The sequence below is a fragment of the Poecilia reticulata genome, chromosome 19, assembly GCF_904066995.2.
Source record: "Poecilia reticulata chromosome 19, P_reticulata-male-v2, whole genome shotgun sequence".
NCBI classification, from domain to species: Eukaryota; Metazoa; Chordata; class Actinopteri; order Cyprinodontiformes; family Poeciliidae; genus Poecilia; species Poecilia reticulata.
In genome coordinates this window covers 11,883,243-11,909,017 of record NC_088848.1, presented here as the reverse complement: position 1 = coordinate 11,909,017, position 25,775 = coordinate 11,883,243, and the positions used below count along the sequence as shown (strand labels likewise).

General features: G+C 39.6%; 2 protein-coding genes across 2 annotated transcripts; both read left to right on the top strand.

Annotated features, from left to right (window-relative positions):
* Positions 1–1,707: 1,707 nt before the first annotated feature.
* On the top strand, positions 1,708–13,093 carry fam171a2b (family with sequence similarity 171 member A2b). Its single transcript, XM_008437204.3, has 8 exons — positions 1,708–1,997; positions 5,285–5,512; positions 6,151–6,243; positions 6,545–6,703; positions 7,028–7,207; positions 7,415–7,528; positions 8,668–8,794; positions 8,935–13,093. The coding sequence occupies exons 1-8, from the start codon at positions 1,910–1,912 to the stop codon at positions 10,418–10,420; spliced, it is 2,475 nt and encodes an 824-aa protein (XP_008435426.1). The 5' UTR covers positions 1,708–1,909; the 3' UTR covers positions 10,421–13,093.
* Positions 13,094–13,715: 622 nt separating this feature from the next.
* grnb (granulin b) lies at positions 13,716–25,324 on the top strand. Its single transcript, XM_008437203.3, has 16 exons — positions 13,716–13,871; positions 14,130–14,217; positions 15,043–15,183; positions 15,366–15,506; positions 16,438–16,551; positions 16,902–17,043; positions 17,191–17,300; positions 19,127–19,256; positions 19,401–19,492; positions 20,101–20,251; positions 21,766–21,863; positions 22,007–22,240; positions 22,369–22,614; positions 22,682–22,915; positions 23,005–23,262; positions 23,948–25,324. The coding sequence occupies exons 2-16, from the start codon at positions 14,215–14,217 to the stop codon at positions 24,092–24,094; spliced, it is 2,241 nt and encodes a 746-aa protein (XP_008435425.1). The 5' UTR covers positions 13,716–13,871; positions 14,130–14,214; the 3' UTR covers positions 24,095–25,324.
* Positions 25,325–25,775: the final 451 nt, after the last annotated feature.

Genomic DNA, 25,775 nt, shown 5'->3' with positions numbered 1-25,775 from the left:
TTGAACTTGGGCGGGGCGGGGGTGAATCCCCCACCAGCCCTTCAGGGATAAAAGATATGAGAATTTGTACCCTTGTTTTCATGTTGTTAACTTCTTTTTATTAAATTTCATTTTCCTTGAAACGCATCTGTGTAGTCCATCAGCTAAAGACTGAGAAGCACGAGGAAAGATTACCATACGAAATGCCCCAGAGACCAGCTCACAGGTATTTTTCTAACTATAAATCCTGATAAAGAATAAAATTTCTACAGAAGATGGATGTTTAATTAAACAGTAAAAATGATAAATGTGGCAACCAGCAGCTTACGTTGAGTGGTTAAACCAGGCATAAAGAAACGGGGATTAGAGTGGAAATACAGCATTAAATACCTTTCAGTCTGTTTAATGTGAGTAACAGACCAAAGACGGAGTAACTTTAATCTGATACTGAAATCAGTCAAAAGCAAACGGTCTGCTGCTCACAATGGTTGCCTATGAAATGGGCTTTGGTTATGAGTTTTACCAATAACTCTTCAACTTACATCAGTCAAAAAGTGACGAATAAGACGCTACTTTTATTAGTTTTTACATTTTACTCTCACTACTCTCGTTTACATGATTTTCTTTAAATTTCAGTGTATTTTTTTTTAAACGCTCGTTAATTTCAATTAAACCAGTTGAGAGAAATCGTGGGTTCAGTTGTCATTTTGCGAATTAACTGAACTTTTGAAAACGTCACTGGCCCTTTGAACATTGGCAGCACATTCATTTTACCTTGATTTTATTTTGTCAAGTTATTTTTCCACAATATTCAATCAAAATGTTCAACGTCATCACTAATAACCACAGAACGCTATAATAACTACCTTTTCATTTAAACAGGAACTGCCTTGCTTCTTTTCCATTAATGACTCGTGAGTTTAAAACTGCTACTGTTCTGACTTACTGTTACAATTAGCTTCACTGCGGTGCTGACACTGGTTTGTTCATAAACGGCATCAGAACATTTGGTTTTAACTTTTATTTTCTATTTCTACCCTCCTCTCCATAGTCAAAATATGATTATCTTATTACATTTCTTTGATAGCTTACACTGCACAACACATTGGAACGTAAAATCCCAACCGAATGAACACAAAAATTACATGTTCAAAAAAGTATTTATTTTTCTTATTTTGTTTTTTACAAATGCTCATCCCCTGACAGAGTTGCATTCTTAGTGGTGAGCCACATTGGCCTTATCAAAACTCACTGTTCCTGCTGGTTGCTCACAACTTTTGACCAAACATTTTCCTTTTTTTTCAACTTTTGGTTTATGTGCTTGAATTCAGCAATCTGTGGAAAGCCAGCTTATTTAAAAAATGACCTCTAGTGGCTAAACACCGCCCCTAGTGGAGAGTATCGGTGACAGTCAGTTGGACAACTGATCCCCATTATTGTGAAAGTTATAAAACAAGGGCCTAAAAATGTAATTAAAAATATCTTTTTATTCGCCCTAATATAGATATTTTTAGTTTTGAGGGAATTTATTTTATCTATAAGATGCAATCCTTATAATCACTCTATAACGCACTAAGCAGAACTGTAGGAACATACCACTTTTGTAAGGAATTTATATACGTGAATTTCCGTTCTCAACTTGAATTGCTTAAATAAATCAACTCTTTTCGCGATATTCTAATTTATAGAGACGAGCCTGTAAATTATTCTGAGCCAGCAGTTGGATCTGTGCAGCTATTCCCATGCAGATCAGCAGAGGGAAACATTTCTCTTTTTGCTGCCACCTCAGACAATAAAAACAAGGCGAAGCCCACACAGGCGGCAGCATCTCGAGCCCAAGTCAAAGCCAGGCATCCGGGAATCGACTGAAGAGGGGGAGAAATATGGAAGCACGGCCGCCGATCTGGGAAAGAGAGATGTAGCTGCAAAGATGCCGCCCCACCGCATCTCCTGTTTGCTCCTGTTCTTGTCGGTTTGGGAGGCGCTGGCCAAATCTCTGCCGGATCAGGGAGCATTTGGTAAGCTCGGCGGCGGACAGAGGGTAGGGTGGGGGGGGGGATGCAGCACAATGAGATGGGAGTGGTTGCTTGTTTTATTGCTTTTGTCGACAAAAACAAAAAAGAAAAACCTCGTCGATGTCTGCAGCGCTGCGTCCCCCTGACTTCACTCTGTCTAAATAGGAATTAGATTATCAGGGAGATGATTGCAGACATTGTTGTGTGCGGCCTGAAACGCTCTTTGATGAATATGGAGTGGAATGACAGCGAGGCCGTGCTGGAGTTGGCTGCAGTGATTGGACTGAAACGGTGTGGAAATGTGTGGGTTTTTTTTGTTGTTTTTTTTTTTCCTGAGAGCACAGGCCTGGGAGTGCTGCTCCTTCACAGGCAAGGCCTTCATGCTGCTCATTGTTGCTGTGCACACTGATGACAGGGAGATCAGGAGGGGCTGAGAAGCTGGAAATGTTTAGGTCATCCAACCAAATGTCTTTCTGTTTCAGAAAAGAATCAAATCTGCTTTACTGCAGGAGAAAAGAAAGAAAGGGGAAAAAAAGAACCCTGTGCTTCTCTGTAAATGAAACAAAGCACGGAAAAAGAGAATTTCCTCTATTGTTGTTATGCTGATGTACATTTTGAAGGGCATTATGTAATTGCTGTGTATTATGCATGCCCGGAGCTGTTTTGAGATGCATGGACGGTCACAGACTCTGTCTGGAGGAATGCAGCTACCCACACATAGGCTCTTTTATATTTAGCCACAGTGTTGTTTACATTTACTTCAGTTTTTAAATTAAATCATAGTTCTTTACAACCACCTTCATTTATTGAATGGAGACTTTACAACTATAAAATGTTACAGAACATACTGTTTAATTTTAGATCACATGATGAGTAGCATAAAAATATTTCCTAGAAGGCTGAAACTATTTTCTGAAGGTACATTTAGCTGATAATAATTTCGTCTAAGTGTTTTTGCTGAAGTAAATCTCAGAATGAAACTCAATATTTTTGGCTACTGAAGAGCTGTACGATATCAAGAAAATATGTCACCGCAATATTAGAACCACAGTATTGCTGATGATCAACCCACATTTTTCTGGTCGTTAGAATCCATCCAACTGCACAAATAGATTATTGTTATGTTATGTAGTGTTCTGAAAGCATGACGAAATAAATCCTCTCAAATATTGCCTCCAATAAAAAGTGTGCTGGTTTTCTCGCTTCCTGTAGCAGGCTGCTGTGCCTCAGTGCTGAGCTCTTGCAAAATCAAGAAACTGGACATTTATTTTTAGTGGTGTTATCTTTACTTTTGTCCTTCTCTATATCAGCACCTAACATCTAAAAAAAAGGGTGAAAGTTAAAGCATAGTCTTCATGTGGAATAGTTTTCATTTAATTTAAATGTGTATGACTGTATCTATTTAATTTTCAACCTAAAACATGTCTATTTTAATAGTTTGATGCTGCAACATGTTATCTTCTAAAGTAAATGTACTTTCTTCAATTGTTTTGGGAGCGCTAGTCGAATCCAGAGATCGTCTTTATTCAAGTTTGTTCATAAACTGATGCATATTGTATTTGGGCCAAGCAGGTGACGGTAATATGAGTGAAACACAATCCCAGTATAGAAAAGAGCTCAAATAGAATATGAAATGTTTGTGCAGGTGAACGTGCAGGGGTGGAGTTGTTCGCACACGCCCAATTGTCCAGGTGGATTTACTGTTCCCTGACTCATATAGGTTGTTTACTGTGTTTTCTAAAGTATTGTAAGGGAAATATAAACAGTATAGTTGGATTTAAGAGGATTACAAATAAAAGAAAAATGGTTAAAATTCACAATTTCTCTTTACCATATTTACATTTGAAGCAATAATACGTTAGCTGCAGTGCTAAGTTTGTACTACAAGGGCATTTCATATCCCATTTCAGTGTCTGCAGTGCTTTATGTTGCTCTGAATAACAGCTGAAGGGCTTTTGAGAGCGAAAATCTCCTCTGTGTGACAATGTGACTCAGTGTTTATATCAATGGAGCTGCTTCAAGCCAGTTTTTCAAGTGTAGAGCCCAGACTGGGGAAATCCTCTCCAAACACATACACAAGGGGGCCTTTATAGGTCCAATTATGCTAATGTGTGACAGAATTTAGCCATGTTCAATCAACATAGACACATAGTTACCAACACTGCTGCTTATGATCTCACTGACCATCAGTGGAACCGATGGCGTCACATTTTTTTCTTGCGCTGAAGGGTTTTTGATGACCACAGCGACACAGAAACGTATTCGAGTGAGGAAGCACAACAGGGCATCTTTGGGAGAGTCGGAGTGTAACCATAGAAACAGTGTGACCCATATTCACGATATCCAAGAGGCAGGATGAGAAAGTAAATGTTTCAGGGTTGAAAACATGATGAGGAGATTTGTAGAGGGTATGTCTGTGATGACATTCCCTTTGGGAAAGTAATCCATCTCTACTGGAAGTGATGGCAGCTGGATTTGCTCTTCTACAATCTGATCAAGAAAACATGAATTTTGGACCAATTTCAAATATTTTCATGTAATTATTTACCCTTTCAACTATAAAAAAGGAGCCTCCTGTTATTTCATGTATTCAAATTTTTCTTAAAAATTATATAAAAAACACAGACTGTTTATAGATTGCTAAGCTGTTTTTGAAGTTGGCTAAACTAGCCGTTAGCTAACCCAGCTAACATTTTCGAAAAATCATTTTAAACATACAGGTAGTATGAATATACTTTAAAGGTTTAATTCTCGGCTGATTTCTATTATATTAATCTCCACAAATGTGCTTTTCTTCAGTTTGTGGGGCCGGCTGTGGCTCTGTGGGTAGAATAGTTGCCTTGTGATTGGAAGGTTGTAGGTTTGATTGTGCCAGGGGCTTATGTTGATGTGCCTCTGAGCAAGGCACTTAATTGTGTATTGGTGTATACATTTGTGAGTGTGAATGGGTGAATATGACTAGTGTGAAGTGCTTTCAGTGGTCAAAATGATTGGAAAAGTGCTATATAAGTTCAGTCCATTTTCCCCATTTGTAGGTGCAGTCTAATAGTAATATATTATCAAATTATATGTGGTCTCAGAATTCAGAACATAATAAGAACATTACACTTCATAATCCTTGTACAACTTTAACACCTCAATAAGTGGAGTCAGGCAGATTAATGAGACTACAGGAAAGTAATTAAAGCTTATGCCCTCCAGTAGATTTGGTTTATTTATTTCATGCATGAGTGTCAAGTCATTTAGTTAAAAAATAATTTTAAAAATAATGTCTTTTTCTCTTCTTGCAGAGGTGCAAGTAAAAGTCCAGGTTTTTGACAACAGTGACCTCTCACCGTTAGCAGACGCTCAGGTAGAAGTCCATGGGAATCAGACGCTTTTGGCATCCAGCCATGCCGGCAGCGACGGTGTGGTGAGACTCAGCTTCCTGTACAGAGCGGGCACCTGGGTCATCATCACAGCCTCCAAACGGGATTACATCACCAACTCGGTGCCCTGGCACTCCAGTCGGATCCCATGTAGGTTCACAGCTTCATCACCATGCCTTAGCTTTGGCTTAAAACATTTAGGGCTTTAATGTTAGTAGAAAATATTGCATTATTGTTAGAGTAAAATGTGCTTTTACACAAATGCAGCTAGATGAAAAAAAACCCCAACTAATTATCAGACTAATTCCAGGGTGGCATGAAATGTGCAATCTGGGCTTATAAATAGTTTATCCCAGTCACAGCTGCTGTGTATAAATCAGTCAGATAGCGTATTTCACACTTTGTGCATGAAACCCAGAAAACACATCAGTTTGTTTGTGACAAACAACATTCCCAGAGCTGTTCATGTGTTTCTAAAGAGTAAATAGGGCTTTTGTTGAATTAATTTGACTAAATCAGTCAGCATCACCTTACAGTAACAGCTATTGCTCTTTAGTTTCCCTGATATATTTTAAAATGTGTAATATGTTGTTTCATATGATCGCCTCTTAAAATAATGAGTAAGAAAACAGCAAATGCTCACTGCTTTGATGCAGGACTCAAACACTCAGAATTTCAAGTTTGATGCTCTTGTTAGTTCTTAAGGAAGGAGATTTTTTAAGTAAAAACCTAATTATTGTTTGTGGTTTTGTCTTCTATGTATGAATGTGGTAATTTCCCTGTTTCAGTGTACGCCTCGGTCAGCCTGTACCTCCTCGTTGAGAGGCCAGGAACTCTTATTCTGTACGATGACATCCTACAGGTTTTGTCTGGATCACCAGGTGAGGAACAAATAAACATTTACTTGACTTAGTATGAATCCTATACTTCACTAATTTTTGTAAAAAAATAAAATAAAAAATACAATTTTAAAACCACTATTTTTATGCATATTAGTTGGTCTGTTTCATAAAATACATCAAAGTTTTAGTTTGGAACATAAAAACACAAACTATTCTACTGTGTTGATTGTGTCTAATATTGTTCAGCATTTACCTCACTGGTGTCCTTCTTAGATTTAACTGCAACATCCTCAAAGATGAAAATCCTTCCATTATTTTGAAGCTTTTAAACTTTCTCCAGGAGCCCGAAACCAGCCGCTGGTTCAGCTACAGAGGAAGTCCATTCAGCTGCCTTCCAGCTCTAACTACACGGCATTGTCTGCGACTCTGACCACAGCCAGAAGTCAGTATGAGATTGGTGGGTTCCCGTTTCTTTTGGGCCAGGAGACCAACAGCTCAGGTTAGTACTTGCGTGTTTTTGTCTTTAAGGGTGTTCCTCGAGTCTTTAAACCAGAAGAGCAGGTAGTTTTAGGTTTATTGTTAAATTAAGTTTTACAAGCTGAGGAATCCATGTATGGACACTATTTACTTGGCACAGCCTTTAAATATTGAGGAAAAAAATTACATCTCAACTTTGCTCAAAATTTGAGAAAAGTAACTGCAGTTAACTGTATCTAATGTGTATGTCATAGAGTTTGAAGGAGACACCCACTATGGTAGGTTTTCTTCCACAAACTCATTCAACATAGAGCCAGTGCTGATGTTAGCGATATTTTCTCTTCAGGTGCAGAAACGGGATGGGCAGACCTGACAGCACTGGCAGTGGTCAGCATCCAGCTGTTTGATAAGGATGGCAGTACGATCCAGGTCTCTGACCCGATCCACATCTCTGTACCGCTGCCGTCTGACACCCGAAACAGGATGGCCACGAGTGTCCCTACTTGGCTTTATCAGCCAAAGACGGGTAAGGAATACACATAAATCATAGAAGAATAGAGCTGACAGGAGGTTATGTAACTCTCCTGAAATAGAAAGTCTTATTTAGACTGGTGAAACTACATAGTCCAAATATTTGCTAAGGTTTGGATGAAACATTTGATTTTGACAAAATTTGAAGTAATAATGATAATATTGTGTTATTTTCTTTTTTTTCTTTCTTTCTTTTTTTAAGGATTGTGGGTTCGGAATGGGACTGGCTATATTAAAAAGGACGGGACACAGTTTGTTTGGAACGCTGTGGTTCCTCAGATGGGATACTGGTTGGCTGCCTTTCCTTCATCTTCAGGTACACACATCAACAGAAAGCTGGATCCTTTATTGATTTTGCAGCATTTTCCTCAGTTTACAGGATCTGTGTCTTGGCACAACTAAAATTTCAGTCTTAGTTTTTCTTCTGAGAAAGTTTTTCAGACTTGCACCAACATTACCCTATCACTTTCATTTTAGTGCTGTATAGGCATCATCCACAGTACTGTATTTTCCGCACTATAAGGCGAACCTAAAAACCTTCAATTTCCTCAAAAGCCAACAGTGCGCCTTATAATCCGGTGCGCCTTATATATGGACCAATGTTGAGCCACAACAGGTCTAGCAACCACAGTAAGCAGCCGCCGACTTCATTTGCCCCGTAGAAGAAGTGCGCGGTGCATGCTGGGATAGTTGTCAGAACGCTGGTTTGTTAATAAAGTTTGATAATACATTTAAAGTCGGGTGGGGGAGAGACAGAGACTGCGGCGGCAGCGCTTCGGTTGGTCTGTGTTACCCAGAAAGCAGTTGGGCACAATATCGCAACATCAACACCGTGAGTGAAACAACGACTGGGGCGGCCTACTATATAAAACACTCAGGGACCACTTCTTTATATATGTGGATGTGTAATAATAGAGTACGGAACAAATTGGCAACCCAGACTGAACCGTCTATTAATTAATGCAGTGCGCCTTATATATGAAAAAAGTTTGAAAAATAGGCCATTCATTGAAGGTGTGTCTTATAGTGCGGAAAATATGATACTATAGTAAATTTGGATTAATTTAGCTATTGATTATCTGACCACTTGGGCATTTGTAGATCATTGAAATTGAATTCCTAGATGGTCAATTGGGGAAAAAAATAATAAAGCAAGACAGTGGCATCACAGAAAAAAAATAACTTAGATTCTCCTGAAGCAACAGAACATTATGAGTTTTATGACCAGGATCCTAATATACATGGACTATTAAAAAAAACCGAGCATCAAGCACACATACCTCAAAGATTTGAAAGGATTGCATTTTCCACAATGTATCTTAGTTTCCTTACGTGTAGACACATGATATGTGATTTTTAGTACATCAACCTTCATGGCAATTATGAGAAATCACTGGACAGCAATAGAATATATTCTCTGTTGTAAGATTAAATGTTAATAAAAATGTTTTGCAGGTTTTGGTCTTTCTCATCCAGGTTTGAGGGACATCACCACCTACCACACCCTCTTCCTGTTATCCATCCTGGGTTCACTGGCTCTGCTGGTGCTCATCCTGCTCTGTGTGCTGCTCTACTACTGCAGGTGTGGCGAGCGTAGGCACAGGTCTTACCTTTAGGTTCATATTTGCAGAAAAATTTCAAATGCAAAATAGATAGTTTAACATGCATATTGCTGTACATAAGAAGTTTTTGAGTTCTGATTTATGACATTTAAATTTCCAGACGAAAATGCCTAAAACCTCGCCGACATCAAGGCAAACCCCACTCATCCAATCTCAATGGAGCTAAGAGAGACCAGGGAACATCAACTTCACGTCTGAATCTTATTTGTGGAGGCCACGTGGAATCAGGCCCCTCCAACGACAAATCTGACATGTCTCCATCTCGAGACTACCAGAGTTCAAGAGAAGACCTGACTAAGCATGTTCCAGCTCACATGCTGCGACATGCCAAAGGGAAAAGCACCTCGGGTTCCCAGCGGGGAGAGAGCTTCCCCATGAAGGTTACACGTGCCACTGAGACCAACAACCTGGACAACCCTTTACTACATGAAGACTACAACCGAAGCTACAGCCCCAAGGAGAGCAAGGAGTCTGATTACCACAGACATCACAATGCCAATGACAATCGAGGATACTCGTCCGATCCCCCGTCTCCACCTCGCTTCCAGGGATACGTACCAAGTCAGTCTGACAAACCTCCAGAATATTCAGCAGCAGCAGCAGATAGCCTTGCCAGACCAACCTCCCTTAACACCCAGCCAGGTCAGATTATTTTCTGCAGCTCCATCGACCAGATGAAGGAGAACATGTACAGGAGCATGGTGCCAACCCTGGTTATCCCAGCACACTACATGCGCCTGCCTTCTGAGTTCTCTGGCAAGGATGGGAAGGATGGGAAGGACCAAGACAAAGATGGGACACAGATGGGAGGAGGCCAGCAGCATCACCACCACCACTCCCAAAAACAAGGCCAGCAGCAACAAGGTGGATCTCAGGGTGACGACTCTGAGGAGCCGAGCTGGGCCTCTGACTCTTCCGGCGGAGCTGTGACCATTCCTGTGCTCTTCAACGACTCCACAATGGCTCAGATGAATGGGGAACTGCAGGCTCTGACGGAGAAGAAGCTTCTGGAGCTGGGCGTCAAACAGCACCCACGAGCATGGTTCATCTCCCTGGATGGTCGCGCGAATGCTCACGTCCGCCACTCCTACATCGACGTCAGCAATGACCTCAGCGGTGGCGGGTTTGGAGGTGGCTCCAGTAGCACTCAGCGAGATGTGAACCTTGAGCCGCCTCTTGAATCTCAAGAGAGAAAATCATCGGGCAATCGTAAGGGAAAGGATGAGCGCTGGGGGACAGGAGGACGGAAGGGCCACGGCATCGGCAGTGGCGGCGGAGGTGGGAAGAATTACTCCAAACTTGCCTACCCTGACCACAGCGAGCCCAGCAGCAGTGAGGGACGCCCGGTGTCACCAGAAGAGAATTCCCTAACTCCTCTTCTCGATGAAGGGTCGTCCTCACGTGGATCCACCATCCCCAGAAGAGGTCGCAGCCGAGGGAACAGCAGTCGCAGCAGCAACAGTGAGAATCGCCGTGACTCTATGACGAGCCCCGAGGATGACCCCGACGACAAAGATGAGAACAAGAAGAGCCCCTGGCAGAAGATTGAAGACAGACCTCTCATGGTGTTCCACCCTAGGAAGTGAGATTTTCAAACTTGGTGAACACTGGATCTTTGATGAACATTGAGGTGGACTGAATTTTCCCAGCAGGAAGATCCCAATAAGCACAACCACTGCTTCACTGGTCCACTTTCTGGTTGTTGTTTGACATTTTTGATGATTGTCTCAGTTGACCCCTCTGATTTCTGCTGATTCTGTCCAGTTTATTGCGTATCCTGTGACTTCACTGAACCATCATCTGAGCCATCCCTAATGCCGACAGTGGATATAGCCATTTTGTAGAGTGAAATACAAGATTAGAGCACTTAAACTTTGATGACTGATTGATACTTACCAAATATAACAGATTACTTGTTTTACGGGATTTATTTATATGTAGCTCAAATTAAATCCCTTACATTGATTCTAAATTCACTCAAAATCTCACTCTTTCTTCTATTTAGTGATTGGAAAAGGATTGTATGAAGGACAGAACATCTCAAAGACTGGAGAAGTCTGAAATGTGTCACATTTCTCTGAAGCACCTGTGAACAAATATTTTATTTACATCTTTTTGAAGAAGAAATAATTTCTTCTTCCTCCTTTACTGTGTTAATGTATTGTGGTCTCTTGTTTAAATCGTACTGGTTTGAAATTTTAAGCATAATCTTAAAGTCACCCTTTGTGTCACTGACTTATCACAGTGATGTACTGTACAATTTGCCAAAATGTCTGCCTTTCTCCTGTTGAGATTTTTGTTTTTTGGCCAGCAGAACTTTTTTGTGTAAGTAGACCCTCAGACATTTGAGTGACAATTTGTTATAGAAAGATTGCATGCATATGAATGTATGAAGTTAACGGAAGGCACCAAAAGCCCCAGCTCTACTGTTCTTTAGGCTCCTGTGCAGCCAGTCCCTAATCGCCACAATATGTCTGCAACTCAGCAAAACCGCCAATTTACTTGAAGATTCACTACTGAGATAGACACAGTGGATTGCATACAAGGCCTGTACCACTTCTCTCCTGTAAGTGCCTTCTTTCACACAGAATCGAGTGATGGGCATGGTTTATAAAATGCAGTTAGCTGTCACCTAAACCAGTCTGTCGAAATCGATAGGCACTGATAAGCACACTGCATTGAGGTAACAACATGTGACACTGAGGAGCATGCCTGCCAAATCTGACAGCTTTTCTTGTGGCTATTCTATCCTTGGATATCTGACATCTTGTAATTATCCTGTTTTTCACCAAACTTGTAAATGTTCTGATGAATTCTATGAGATTTTATGTGTATAAAACGTGCATGTAACATGTAGTATAGGGTGTTTTTATTGAAACCTTTTCAAAGATGTTAATGAGGATATTTGGCACAAAAACATCACAGTTGCAGTGAAATCTGTTGCCAAATAAATGAAGATACACTGACTTTTCTCCCTAAAGAGATAGTTATTTGCTTTTTTTGGTGGGATTGTGTGGGAAAATTTGAAGTTGTACTATCTTGCTGTGGACAGCAGCCAGAGCAAATTCGGCTTGAAAAATCAGAGAAATTCAGATAGAAGGGTCCAGTTAGACCCTTCTATCTGATAGATACAATCAGAGTAGAGCTAATAAATGATCACAATTAAGCCAACAGCTTAGTTTTAATTAGAGCCAAGTCAATAATATTAAGAGATCAGTGTGAAGTTAATCATAATCAATTCATCTATTTGAGAATAAGCTACCCAGGGTTAAGAAAAAAACTAATTTTAGCCAAAGAAACAGCTACTGGGTCAATTTTACATCCAAGTCAAGGGAATGGTTACCAAGTCAAGCTAAAATAAATACAGCTAACATTTGCTCAAACTAAAAATCAAGCTAGCAGCTACTCAAAGGCCACAGCTTCCCTACCAAGTAGTACAGGGTAACTGTTAACTTGACTATTTTTTTTTTCCCCCCCTTATTTTCCCAACTAAGACCGATTTGAGTGCTTTCTACTACAGGTAAGCTACTGACTGCATCCGCTTTCTCCACACAACTCCACTTTAAAAACACCTAATCTCTTTAATCTTGCTGTAACAAAATTTACTTCCGGTCATAAATGTTTACAAGAACAACATACTGACCAACATGCTCCCGATGTTACTAGCATCACTGCCTACGATTCATCAGCAACTGTGAACTTGAAGTTTTTTTTTGTTGTTTGTTGCAGAGTTATCGACTGAATGCATAAATATTGTTGGAAAAGTCATGCTGGAGGATTTTCACCATCCGCCTGCTGTTCATATGCTTGTGTCACATAGAGTACAAACTGAAAATGCGATGTAATTCTAGGGAATAACCACAAAATCAATCTAGCCAACTTATGTTGTTCATTTGGTAAATGTAAAGGGTTTTTTTTAGTATTTGGACAAATTATGAATTTTTTATAAAGTGTGAAGTTGTGGCTTTCTTTGCCCAAGTTTCTTTTACACACAAGTTGTTTTTTTAAGTTAATGTAGATAACTTGCAACCCACAAACATTGCAAATGATTCACACAACTGAATCCCCTGTGGAGATCCTTTCAAGTGCAGTTCACTTTGTTGGATTTTGTGCATGTGAGGGTGAGGAGGTCAGAACTGTAGGCCATCATCCTGTGCACTAAATCATATGCATCATACACCTGGTCAGTTGTTTGTAAACTGTAAAATTGATCCTTTCTGTATATTAGACAAGATACAAATAAATTTGTTCCCACATTACTTATGTGTTTGGAATGTTACTTTCAAAAACTTGTGACAACAGTGTTATGGGTTAGTTTTCAGATTATGTCAAAAAAAAAATTGGAAGAGAAACACACACAAAATCAGCAAAGATGTCAGGAAGAGAATCATTGACCACCAAAAATATTGACTTATTCTTTGATAGAGTTCCAGAAATGTCAATATGGCATGTGCATCTGTTGAGACAATGACAATGACATGCATTAACCGCATATGAAGGTTCAATCACTGTACCATTCAATAAGGATACAAGATTTATGTCTCAGCAATGTACATATTTGGATCCAAATGTGAATTTGAATCCTAAAATAGACTTTGTGGAGATGTTGGTGATGTACCATAAAGGTTCTCTATGAGGAAGAACCCGTCCCAAACAGCAAAAACGCAGGTTGTAATGTACTTTAACAAAATACCTTAACTTGAGATACATTAACAAATGCAAAATGTATTAACTGTGTTCTCATGGAGCAAAAAAAAAATTAAGTGTTTTAACCTTTAGCTCTAAAACTTTACAATTAAAACACATTCCTATCTCTACTGAAGAGTTTAATTAAATGCCATCGTCGGAGGCATAAAGTAAAAGTAAGGTACTATTCCTTTAAAACTGATCAACATGGAAGGTCACGTGTGTGCTTATCATGTGATAAATGCCTTCAAAATTTGTAGCAGGTTGTTTTTGTCTTGTGTTTGTGGCGATGCTGTGAAAAGAGGACATTTCTCATTCTACCTATTACATCTGCCTTCACAAAACTGCGAGGTAAAGTTGCCATGTTTGTTTGTTTTCTATCGCAGAGAAACAAAGAAAGTAATTCATGGCAGCTAGCGTTGATGCTAGCCACGTAGCCCGCTGAGCTAAATAGATTAATTTATATTACAGTAGCTGAGTCACTCTTTTCCGGTTCAGTATTTCGAGAGAGTATTTGTTCAGCTTTTAAAAACAAGTCTAGCTCATGAACGAGGAATTTTAACCGTCAGTTAATTTATTGTCTTTGTTTGTGGGGTTTTTTTTTCTCAGGTTTTGAGAGGAGTATGCAGCACCACCCAGAGCTCTGTTAATAACGGCTGAACTGTTTTTGCCTCTCTATAGCCATCTATTCACAATGGTAAAGTAGAAACAGAACCTGCACCCTGTCTTTATTTCTCAGTATACTGTAAATTGTGTTATTGGGCTAGTAATTTTGTTTGTAACCATTTCTTTATGCAGCTACAAGCAAATGCAGATAGATCTGGATAGTCCCTTGTTTGTCCTTCAATGGGGGACATCCCCGTAGCTGCAAAGTGAAAGGCACGTTTAGAAAAAAAAAAAAAAAAACTTACAACAAAAAATAACTACCAGTTTCCACAAAAATAAGAAAACTAAAATCAAAAAACGCATAGTGAATATAAAGTGTTCATACTTTTTAGATTTTTTTCAATAAGTTATGTAGATGCATACAGAATTATATCTCTGCAATCAAAATGTAAAACCTTTTACACCTGGAGTAAACAATGTAGATGGATATTTATTCTAAGACCAGTCGGATAATTCACTAAGCAATGACCTTTTTCACTTGGAAATGCATGAGAAACAAAACTGGAAATGTTGTAGTCTATTATAGAGTATAACGGCTGCATCTCTTGAGATTAGAACAGCAAATGAATCACTTCACCGGTTAACTTGTTATACAAAAACAAAAAATATGACTTTAATGTGATCTCTTAACATCTTATCAAATTCTAGATATTTTGTGCGGGGCGTAGCTTTGCGGGAAGTCTGAATTTCTTCAGTGTTGCAATTCACGTTATCAAGTGGAATGTTTGCAAAGCTGATGCACGTAGTTGGTTCTTTACACCGAAACCGAGACGATGAGGGTGCCGGTCTTGTATAAGGGCACGCTTTATCACACATTGTGTTGCTCAGCGCCATGTTTTCTTCTCATTGTGTTCAGGCTCTTCAAATGGGGGCCTTGTTTCTAGCTCTTCTGGGCCTGAGCACAGCACTGATCTGCCCTGATGGGAGCATGTGTGAAGATGAAGACACCTGCTGCAAGAACACTCAGGGAGGTTATGGCTGTTGTCCACTGCCACATGTGAGCTACTCATTTGTCAGTTTCTTCAAGCCAAAGCATAAGCTGCATCTTTTTGTCTATATTTAGAAAGTTCTGTTTGCCTTTTTCCAGTTTTATTTCCGTAACAAACTCTTTCTTTTGATGCACAAAGTATATGCTGCTGTAATGTCAACTTTTTTCTTCTGTCTTGATTCCACACCCAGGCGGAGTGTTGTTCAGACCACCTCCACTGCTGCTACCAGGGGACAGTGTGCGATCTGGTCCATCAGAAATGTATTAATAAAACAGTTTCACTTCCGATGATGAAGCGACTTCCCAGTAAGCAGAGATCATCTGCCTCTCAGGTAGCATAAAGTTGTAATTCTCACATTCTGCATCCTATCTGACCTTCTATATATTGTACTTGTTTTTTAAAAAAAAATTTTATAATTGTTAAAAGATGTCACCGGTTGTTTTTGACCTCATCCTTGAGACCTTAGGTGGAGAATTTGATTCTTTTGGCAACCTAATTGTCTGTTGCAATAAGCTATAAGTAAATTAATCCCATCATAAGTTAAAATTGGCTCAATAATTTCCACTCTGTTTAGTATTTTTTGAATGACAGCTTTGTTTACAGAGACATGCTCAGTTTCCTTTGTGGTTTCGGTGGTGTGTGGTTTTTATTTCCATTTCATTTATTGTTTTTGTTTATTTCATTTGGATATTTAAAGCATATTCCAGTGTTTAAGTATTTACAAAAATTAAAGTTTGGATGTTGAGAAGGCAAACTTTCCTTATTATGCCATTATCAATACTTGTCACTTAAAGTGACAAGTTTTGAATTTGTTTTTTTTTTCCCCTTAAATATTTGCATTTTTAAGACTTTATAGTGGGTGTTCAGATGTTAACCTTCCAATCTTACAATAACACATAATTATCAAGTGATATTTTCAAATTTCCTATCAACTTTAAACATTTTTAACTCTGATAGATGAATGACTGCTTAGCAAGTTTTCTGGGGGAAACCCTTGATCATATTGCATAAAAATGGTCTCAAAACATTATTGTTTCTTACAATAATTTCTGGAACAATTTATCGTCCAGCAAGATTTATCATAATGACAGGCCTATTTTGTTTGGTTAGTCTATTCTGCTCTCGCATCTTTTTTAGCCCAATATTGGTGTTTAAGCAACAGAACACTGAGCTACATTATTCTGCTCATTGTTAGTCTTGCAGTGTAAAAAGTGATGTCGGTTATCATATTTCTGAGGTTGACGTGATATTGATGGTTCCAGCTCGTCAGCGGAGTAAAGGCAGTCATGTGTCCGGACCATGAGTCGGAGTGTCCTGATGACACCACCTGCTGCCAGCTTTATGATTCTTCTTGGGGTTGCTGTCCGTTACCCGAGGTAGAGACAGTGCATGTCTGTAAGAGGCATGTTGCTGTTATTATATTCCACTCTTAAGTCTGAAACATTACAAGGAAGGTGATCTGGTTTGACCTGACTTTTATCAGTGAGGCTCATTATTTTGATGTTTGAATCTTCCACCAGCATTGATAATGTATTGCAAACACAGTGTCGCATACTTATTTTAAGGCATTAATCTACAAAGTTTTCAAGCAGAAAAATATATGCAAATATATATATATTTTTTTTGGCATATTTGTTGTTTTTTGGTTATTCAGAACTGGAGGACAATGTCCTCAACTGAACCTCAGTCTTCGTCCTTCTCAGAACGCTTTTTCTTATCTTTGCAGGCGGTTTGTTGTGAAGATAAACGCCACTGTTGCCCTGGAGGATCAAAATGCGATCTCATTCACTTAAAGTGCGTTTCTCCATCACTTGAGTCGTTCCCGATGCTGGAAAAACTACCAGCGAAAAGATTGAAGGATAGGCCAGGTTGGGAATTTTTCTTGTAAACAAACGGCTTCAGTCATGGCTTTAAACCAGAGCAGCAAATTCATATTAGTAATATTGCCCAGGAAGTTTTAATTGGGGGCGGGTGGATAAAACGTGTTTGATTCTCTGATCTTTATCCCTCTGTAGTTTCTGTGGCTGGTCCAGTGATTTGTCCTGATGGGAAAAGCAGCTGCCCAGATGGTTATACATGCTGCGTCCAGGCCAGCGGCCAATACGGCTGCTGCCCTTACAAAGAGGTATGCTTTAAAACTATTCGCCAGTAATGAAACTCATGATTTAAATCATGGCGTCAGACACTTCTATTTATTAATCATTGGCAAAAATGTTAATTTTGGGCTTTAACTCTTTTTTTTTTCCTCCCCAGTCCACCCAGAGTCAGAAATGTACAGGTTCAAATATATATTAATTAGAGCCTGGTTAAGTTTTTAGAATGGCTTCTCATTATTAATGTCTAACAAAGACAGCCGTCATGGTGTGGACTTGTAAAAGAGAGCTGTTAATGTTATTGCGAGTACATCTAGTACAGCCGCATGCAGGCTTGTTAATTAAGCAGTTAATATTGGCTTGTTGGACCTCAAGTGTAGGGACCGAAATGACAAGAAGCAACAATATTCTGCAAATTAAGTAGAAGTTCTGCATTCAGCAGATGTTCATTTTGAATTTTACTTCACTCAACTCCCAGCGAGTTTGTTTATTTTAACATTTAAAAAATGTCTGAAACAAGGTTTGCTACTCATTGTGGAAAATTACTGCGTTTGACTGCAGTTTTTTTCAAGACCTGGGTCATTGTGGGGTCATTCTTTATTGTATATTTATTTATTTGCTTAAGAGGAACTTTGTGTATTGATGAATATTTTGAACAACACAAATGTGAATTTACACAATTAGATCTCCAGTGTTTGTCCCCTTGACAGATGGTACAGACTGAATTACTAACAGTTAAGGTTAAAAACAAACAAGACAGGAAAATAGGGGGAGGGGGGAAACATTTTGAACCAACGTTTCATGTAAAATAAATCAAAATTTTATGTTGTAACCCAGCCTCCCATAAAAACGTATATGCGCGCGCACACACACCATATACATGACGCTAGTCTGAGTCAGTTTCACTGAGTGTTTACAAATTTGGGTGGATACAAGCAGTCCCTTTGACTGCTTTAAAAACTAATAAAAGTTGGACATTTCCTGATATTAACTAGCAGGCTGTGGCAGAACTTACCACAGTTGGTACGTCTAAGTGGAATATCACAGTCATGAAACACGCATTGCTCGGCTTTTGATGTGTTGAAACAACAGCAGCTCCTCCAAACCTCTCGGTACCTTCTGCGCTATGCAACCCCTTTCAAAGACAGAGATTTAAACATTTAGAAAAATATACTTATTGAGAATTTGATAAAAATTGATACGATTGAGGTTTCCTATCCAAACCCTTCCAGGCCATCTTAAATTGTAACTTTGTGGGTTTAAGTTGGAGGAACATGTTACCACCTGGTTAAACAATAATCTATGTGCAACAAATTTATTTAAAAATTACAGTTTTCTGATCTTTCTTGTATTTTTTTTGTGTCCTCCACTTACTCCTTTCTGTTGTCCTTCTTTATCTTCGTAGCCTTGCTACTTCACTTCGTCTTAAGTTCATTGCTTCCGTATAAAGATGTCTTTCTGTCCTTTTTATGCTGCTCTTTTTGTCTTATCTCATTTTTTGTCTCATCTTATCTCATCTTACCTTGTTGCAGCAAAATAACCGGCATACTGAGCTTCTATAATTATGTTCATAGTCAAATTGAGCTACAACCAGCCTTGGCTTATAGCTGTGTTTGAACAGAGAAGGTATGCAGACTGAAACAGTGACTTGGATATAATCTCTTCATAAAAAGTGATATTTTGTTTAACAAGTGCAAGTTGTTGTGCAATTGTTTGTAGATGATTAGAAACCTTCTGAGCCATTCACCGCTGCAGGCTGAGTCATTTGGTCTCTGCACACTGTGCTCTTTTGTTCTAATTCAGCCTTGTTTTTAATTTTCTTTTTGGGTTTTCTTTTATATGTTTTCATCATATGAAGGCCACGTGTTGCAATGATCATGTTCATTGTTGTCCAAGCAACACAACATGTGACCTAAAGCTTGGGGTATGTAAGTCTGGAGGGAACGAAGTGCCGCTGACGAGGAGGATTCCCGCTGCGTCCCGCGACGGTAAGCTGACTTTACTGTGAAATAAAAAAAACACTGATTCAGATTTATTTTTGCAGCGCTAATAAGCTTTAAAGGAAGGGAAGAAAATTCTTAAGGTGAATATTTTGATCTGTGACCTTAATTTTTATTTATTTATTTTTTTAGTCGAGTGTCCAGATAAGAAAACGGTTTGTCATGATGAGACGACGTGTTGCCAGATGACCAACGGCTCATTCGGCTGCTGTCCTATGCCTGATGTAAGCGTCACACTCGAACATGAAGGAACCTGATTTTGTTTTATGTTTAAGTAAAGCACCTTTTAAGTAGGTGGTGCCAAGGAAACAAGAAATGACAATGACCACACTGAGCACAGTTTAATGTTACTGGCAAATGGGGTTTATATTATGTTAAACTTATTTATACATTAAATTTAAAAACAGAAAAAGTGCTTCATCGCTACACTGATGGTGAAGCAAAACTAAAGGAAGTAGAATAAAACTAATTGCCAGGAATAAGCCTGGACTTTAAGATATTGAGGATTAGCCCTTAACATTGATCTTAAATATAGTTTGATATAATTTGTTTAATCCTGGGTTAAAACTACCAGATTTCAAACAGGTATGTCTGAGTTATCTGTGCTACTGCTCATTTAAATATAAATGGCACACCATGTCCAGCAGAGGCACGCGCCAGCTACATGCATCATTTATTCATCCATCAAAAGCATAGATGTTTTATTGAACCCTTAGGAAACAGAAGAAATGCCAGAATCAAAAGAATATAATTTTTTTGTGTTCCGTTTTGCATTAAATTAATTTTGTAGCTGAAGAGATGAGTGTTGACACCGTTTCCTGTTGTTTCGCAGGCCGTCTGTTGTTCAGACCACATCCACTGCTGCCCTTCAGGGACAAAATGCGACCTGGAACACAGCACCTGTGTGTCCGTCCAGGAAAACGCTCCCCTGCCCATTAAGAAGCGCCCGACCATGAAGGAGCAGGGTCCAACACAGAGCAAAGGTCAGTAAAGAGGTCATAGTGACAGGAGACTGAAACTGAATGTCAGTTTTGCTATATTAATACATACTAATCAATGGGCAGATAAGCTCACAGGTCACCAAAGTAGACCTGTGGAGGTTCCAAACTTGCTTGTTGATTACAACTTTGATAATAATATTTGTCTACTTAAACATGATTAATTTTCACTCATTAACTTCAATCAATGGCTGATTATCAGGCTTTAGCTGATTAGAAAACGGAATCATGTTTACTGAAGCAGCAAAACATAAAAGGTGCAGAACAGTGTGCCTTGTTATGGAAATTTCATTTATCAAAGAATGAGAAGCTGTTTCAATAATAAGAGAACGATTAATCTTTGTCTTTAAGTTGGTTTATTCAAAGGCAAAAGCGTTTGGAGACCCGTTTCACTTAACCCAGTCAGGAGAAGAGCCCTGAACAACATGCATCACATTGTTATATAGTCACAGAAAGGAAAAGACCCACCCAAAGTCTGATCTTATCTCTATTGCCAGATGGACCACAAAGACAATCCTGACCCCCACCTCATGAACTACCCCTCACCTCTTGGAGGGGTTGATTTTTATGGCAGGAAAGAGAACCGATAAGGATTTCAGGAGAAACTTCTATTTCTTCTTTGTCAGTTACTTGCGGGTTCAGGATCAAACAAGGGTACAAACTACATTCCACACGTGACAGTACTTTAAAAACAATTTCAAGATCAAGCATTTACCCAGGATGTCTTCAGGTCTGTTAAACTATCACAGCTGCAGAAACATCTAAACATTATCTGGAAACTTCTTTAATGGAAAAGCACCTCTTGCAGAAATGCAAAAACACAGCAAATATAATCAGTAAATAAATGGTAAAAAATCATCATCAGTTCCATCAAAAATTTAATGAGGCTAAAAAATAAATTTTCTATTACAGCCTTAAGGACCAGGATTGGGAAACACTGCTTATCAGAGCGTACTTGATGAAAACACGAGTCCATGTGTAGAAAAGTTTATAGCTGAAGCAGAATTGGACCCTGCAACAAGTCCAGAGCCCTTTTCTGACCGTGTTTTGTAGGTTTAATTGTTGCTATGGAGACCTGATGATTCCCAAGATGCCTCTCTTTTCAGGGCTTTCGCAAAAAATTAGGACTGCCATAAACGTCTGTTTATTTAACTATTTTGGCTCATTAGAGTCATAAAGTCACCACTACAAAGCGTTGCCTGTTCTCATTTAATTAGAACCGACCTGTGATAACCGTGGAAAAAAGCTGCCTCATGTTTTTCCAAAATAAAAACAAAATGTGTAGAGATTCATTACTGAATCTCTACTTTTGTGACTCGTAAACCTTAGTCTTTTAGGGGTCTGCATACATTTAAGTGTTTGAGGGGAAAAAGGTGTAAAATAGAAAAAGAAACCAATTTATTCTAAAACATTTGAAATCCATTCATTTTAGGAGTTTAAACGGCTGGAATGAAGTTTATGTACTTGCTTTAATGTAAAGTTTCTGTTTTGTCTCTCAGTCCATGCTGTTCCCTGTAATGCCTCTGTGGCCTGCGCTGACGGAAACACCTGCTGTAAATCGCCAACAGGACAGTGGGCCTGTTGTCCTTTACCTCAGGTACGGTCAGGCTGACGGCTCGTCAGGTGGTTCCTCCATTCCAACTGCTCAGTTACTCTCTAAACCAGCTTTCCTGATGAAATTGCCACACACTTCGCTCCCTTTTTCTTCTGTAATGGCCTCGTTGTCTCTACTCTTTGCAGGCTGTGTGCTGCAAGGACCACCTGCACTGCTGTCCCAGTGGCACCGTCTGTAACCTGGCGGCCTCCACGTGCGATCATCCATCAGGCGTCGCGCTGATGCCGCTGCTCTCCAATACGCCCGTCTTTCCTCTGCTGACAGAAAACGACAAGTGCGACGAATCCACGTTGTGTCCCGGAAATGCTACCTGCTGCAAGACGGCGAGTGGGGGATGGGCCTGCTGTCCTCTACCGAAGGTAACCTGGACTGCAGGCTGGTCGGTCGTCTAACAATTGATTTACAACACCGTTCAAATCCTTTACCACCTTGCTTTTAATCAGCTCTGTGTTCAAAATGTAAAAACTGTAATGTACACATCCTGCAGGCTGTCTGTTGTGACGATCACGTCCACTGCTGTCCTCACGGCACCGTTTGCAACTTGGAGGCTGAAACGTGCGACGACGCCTCCGGTGTCTTTCCGCCGCTTCCCCTGCTGACCAAAGTTCCCGCTCTGACCAGTCGAGTTCAGCAGGAGAAAATCATGTGTGACCGTCAGACCAGCTGCCCGAAAGACACGACCTGCTGCTTCATGGGGAGGACCCACAAATGGGGCTGCTGTCCTCTGCCGGAGGTAGGAGTCCGCTTGTTTTATACAGGGCACGTGATCGGGACGCCGAGTGAAAGCTGTCGTTTTCCAGGCAGTGTGTTGTAAAGATGGAATCCACTGCTGCCCCAGTGGACACACTTGTGACCCCCACCAGTCCTCGTGCTCCACCGGCCCTCATCGGATCCCCTGGTCCACCAAACTGGGCGCTCTGACCGAGCCGAGCACGTTGACCGACGTTAAATGCGACAACACGAGCAGCTGCGCCACAGGAACAACCTGCTGCAAACTTCCGAGCGGCGAGTGGGGCTGCTGCCCGTTGCTGAAGGTCCAAGCGCTTCTGACTTTACGCCAGCCCTGATAAAGATGAAAACTTGTTTAGGTCTAACCTGTGGCATGTTCCTCCTTCTTTTCAAGGCGGTTTGCTGCCCTGACCACGAGCACTGCTGTCCTCAGGGCTACACATGCAACATGCAGACTAAAACGTGTGAGAAGAAAGGCTACTATCTGCAGCTCACCACCGCCCTCCTGAATAAAGCAGAACAGTCTGCGCTGAGAGAGGCAGTGGAGGAAACAAATGTACAATGTGACAGCACCGGAGTGTTTCTCTGCCCCTCAAAATCCACCTGCTGTAAGATTTCAGCTACAGAGTGGAGCTGTTGTCCCTTTGCCAAGGTATGTTCATGATATCTTAGTGTCTTGACACAGTTTGTATGAAAAGAGAAAGATCCAGCCATTTGTCAGCCTGTTCATAGGTTTGTCCATTTATTTGAGTTTTTAAAATCTCTGGTGTTTCAGGGTTTAGTCTTTAAAACAGAAGGTCACTAGAGAGATCCCCAACAAAGTGCCTAATATTTATTCATCAATCCGAATTAATCCAGAATTTCATTTCATTTATCCTGTTCTGGTTGATAACTTTACCAAGTCTATACACACATACGGTAAAGTGAAGCGGACCGTGCACGAAGCCCCATCGTACATCGTAACAAACTGTTGTAGATTTGTTGTTGAACCAAAACTAATTGTTGGATATATTTTGCACCTGGTTTAAAAAAAAAAAAAAGAATCTGATGTGTTTTGTCAAAACAAATATTAACTAACTCCACAAGATTCCTGGAAATTTCTAGGGATACTAGAAACTCCCTCTGAATATCCTCACAATCTCCTGTGAGCAGTCAGCTATGCATGTTCATTTTGAAATGTTGACTTCTAATGTTTACGTCTTACTGGCATTTAACACTCGACACCAATATGAGCAAGTAACGTGTTCTGCCACTCGACCATGAATGAAAATCAGACCTCTCTAATTGAATTAACTGATAAATGCAGCTTTTAATAAAGTTTATTTTTTGTTTTCCAGGCTGAATGCTGCGCAGACATGAAGCACTGCTGCCCCGTTGGGTACTCATGTGACCTGAAGGCCGGAAGTTGCACTCCACAGGCCCAGCTGACCTGGGATTCGTTGCTGGGGGTCAGACATAAAGACTTGGTCCGTCGTGGACTTTAATTTGGCTGAGTTGCAGACGATCTGCAGCCCCAAATCCTTTCCATAAATCCGTTGCTTGAGTTACTGTGGACAAAGTGGGAGTTCTCGGTGTCCTTTTTGGTTTCTCTTAATTGCATATTTTTTTTCTTTTTGTAGTCTTTTGTGTTGTTGTTGAAGTGTAGTCATTGGGAATAGGTTTTGCTTTTGTGGGCTTGGCTGTTTAATTTTTTTGTGTCTCTCCGTTTAAACTTATCCTTATCATTTCAATACCGAGTGGGGATCTAGTTCATCTTCACCATTTCTGTTAAATTACTCCAGATGTAGAAGCTTTTATCTGCAACAACAGGTAGGAATGCAGGAAATTCACGTTCAGTTGGTATTAAACACAAACATTTAATACATTGTGCAAAAAGTAAAACAATAAAGCACACATTTAAATTTGTACATGCATTCAAGAGGCTAGAGTGAGAATGACACATAATCCAAATAAAGAGAAGGCAGCCTAGAAACATCAGGTAAGATGTTTGAATTATTTTTCTGAAAAGAAATTTCTGTCGTCTTTGAGTTACAAAAAGTCTAAAGCATCATCTTGGTTTAATAAAATTTGCCTTGTGCATCTTTTCTGACAAAGGAGCTCTGCTTTTCCACTAAGAGGAACAGATGTTCACAAAATCAAGCCTGGTTAGATCACCAGCTGTAGTCCTGAAGGTTTCACCGTACAGCTGCCGTCTGTTCAGACTCTGTCCATCCTGTTGGCTCTGCTGACCGTCTAGTTTCAACACTGTTATTAGTATTAGGTGTTTTTTTTTTGTCTGTTTTTTTGGTAATTTTAAATGTTTGACAACCCCCACAACAGCCATCGGATTGGTTAATGGCTCCAAAAAGTTGCTTTAAATGAGTTGAAGACTGTGGCAAATATATCGGATGGTTCCATTTGTAATTTCTGATTTTGCACGAATGAATGAATAAGCACAGATTTGAATAAGTTTCCTTCAAATTTCTAAATGTTCAGCTGTGAAGGGATTTTTGGGTGATATGAGAGATTTGAATTAAAGTATTGGTTCTGTGTTGTTTTTTTTTTTTTTTTTAATTTGTGTTTCAGGCACCCCATAGATGTTTTAATTTTTCAGTTTTTTTTTCCCTCTTTCTAAACTTGATAAAAGGAAAATAAAACAATAAGGTGTGCCTTATTTAATATTGAGTGGGTTTTGGATATGTTGTGGAGTCTGTTAATAAAAAAAATATCTCCTTGCTGGTTTTAGATGCAATCAGTAATTTAAAACTGTATAAATGTGTAACTCTTAAGTAGAGCTTTAAAAAATGATTATGTAATTAAGCAAGAATTTTAAAATATTGAGGGTTACTTTGCTCACTTCATTTTTATGAACTTTGCTTTGATCCCAAAGGAGATCTTGCACATACAGTTTTAACCACATATTTCCATACACTGCAAAGACACAACCTTTCTTTTTTCTCTCTGTTGAGCAATAGATGAGGGTAAGCTTTTCCTGGTTTTGGACACTATTTTCTAAATGAAGGAATTTTTTTTTGGTTTCTTCAGTTCAAAAGAATCCAATCATTTTCAATCATGCCCTCAAGCTTCTAACAGCAGTTTGGTTTAATTTTGACCCATTCCTGCTGACTGAATCGCATCTTGTGAGGGTTGTCATGGGAACGATATATTCTCAGTCTTCAGCTTTTT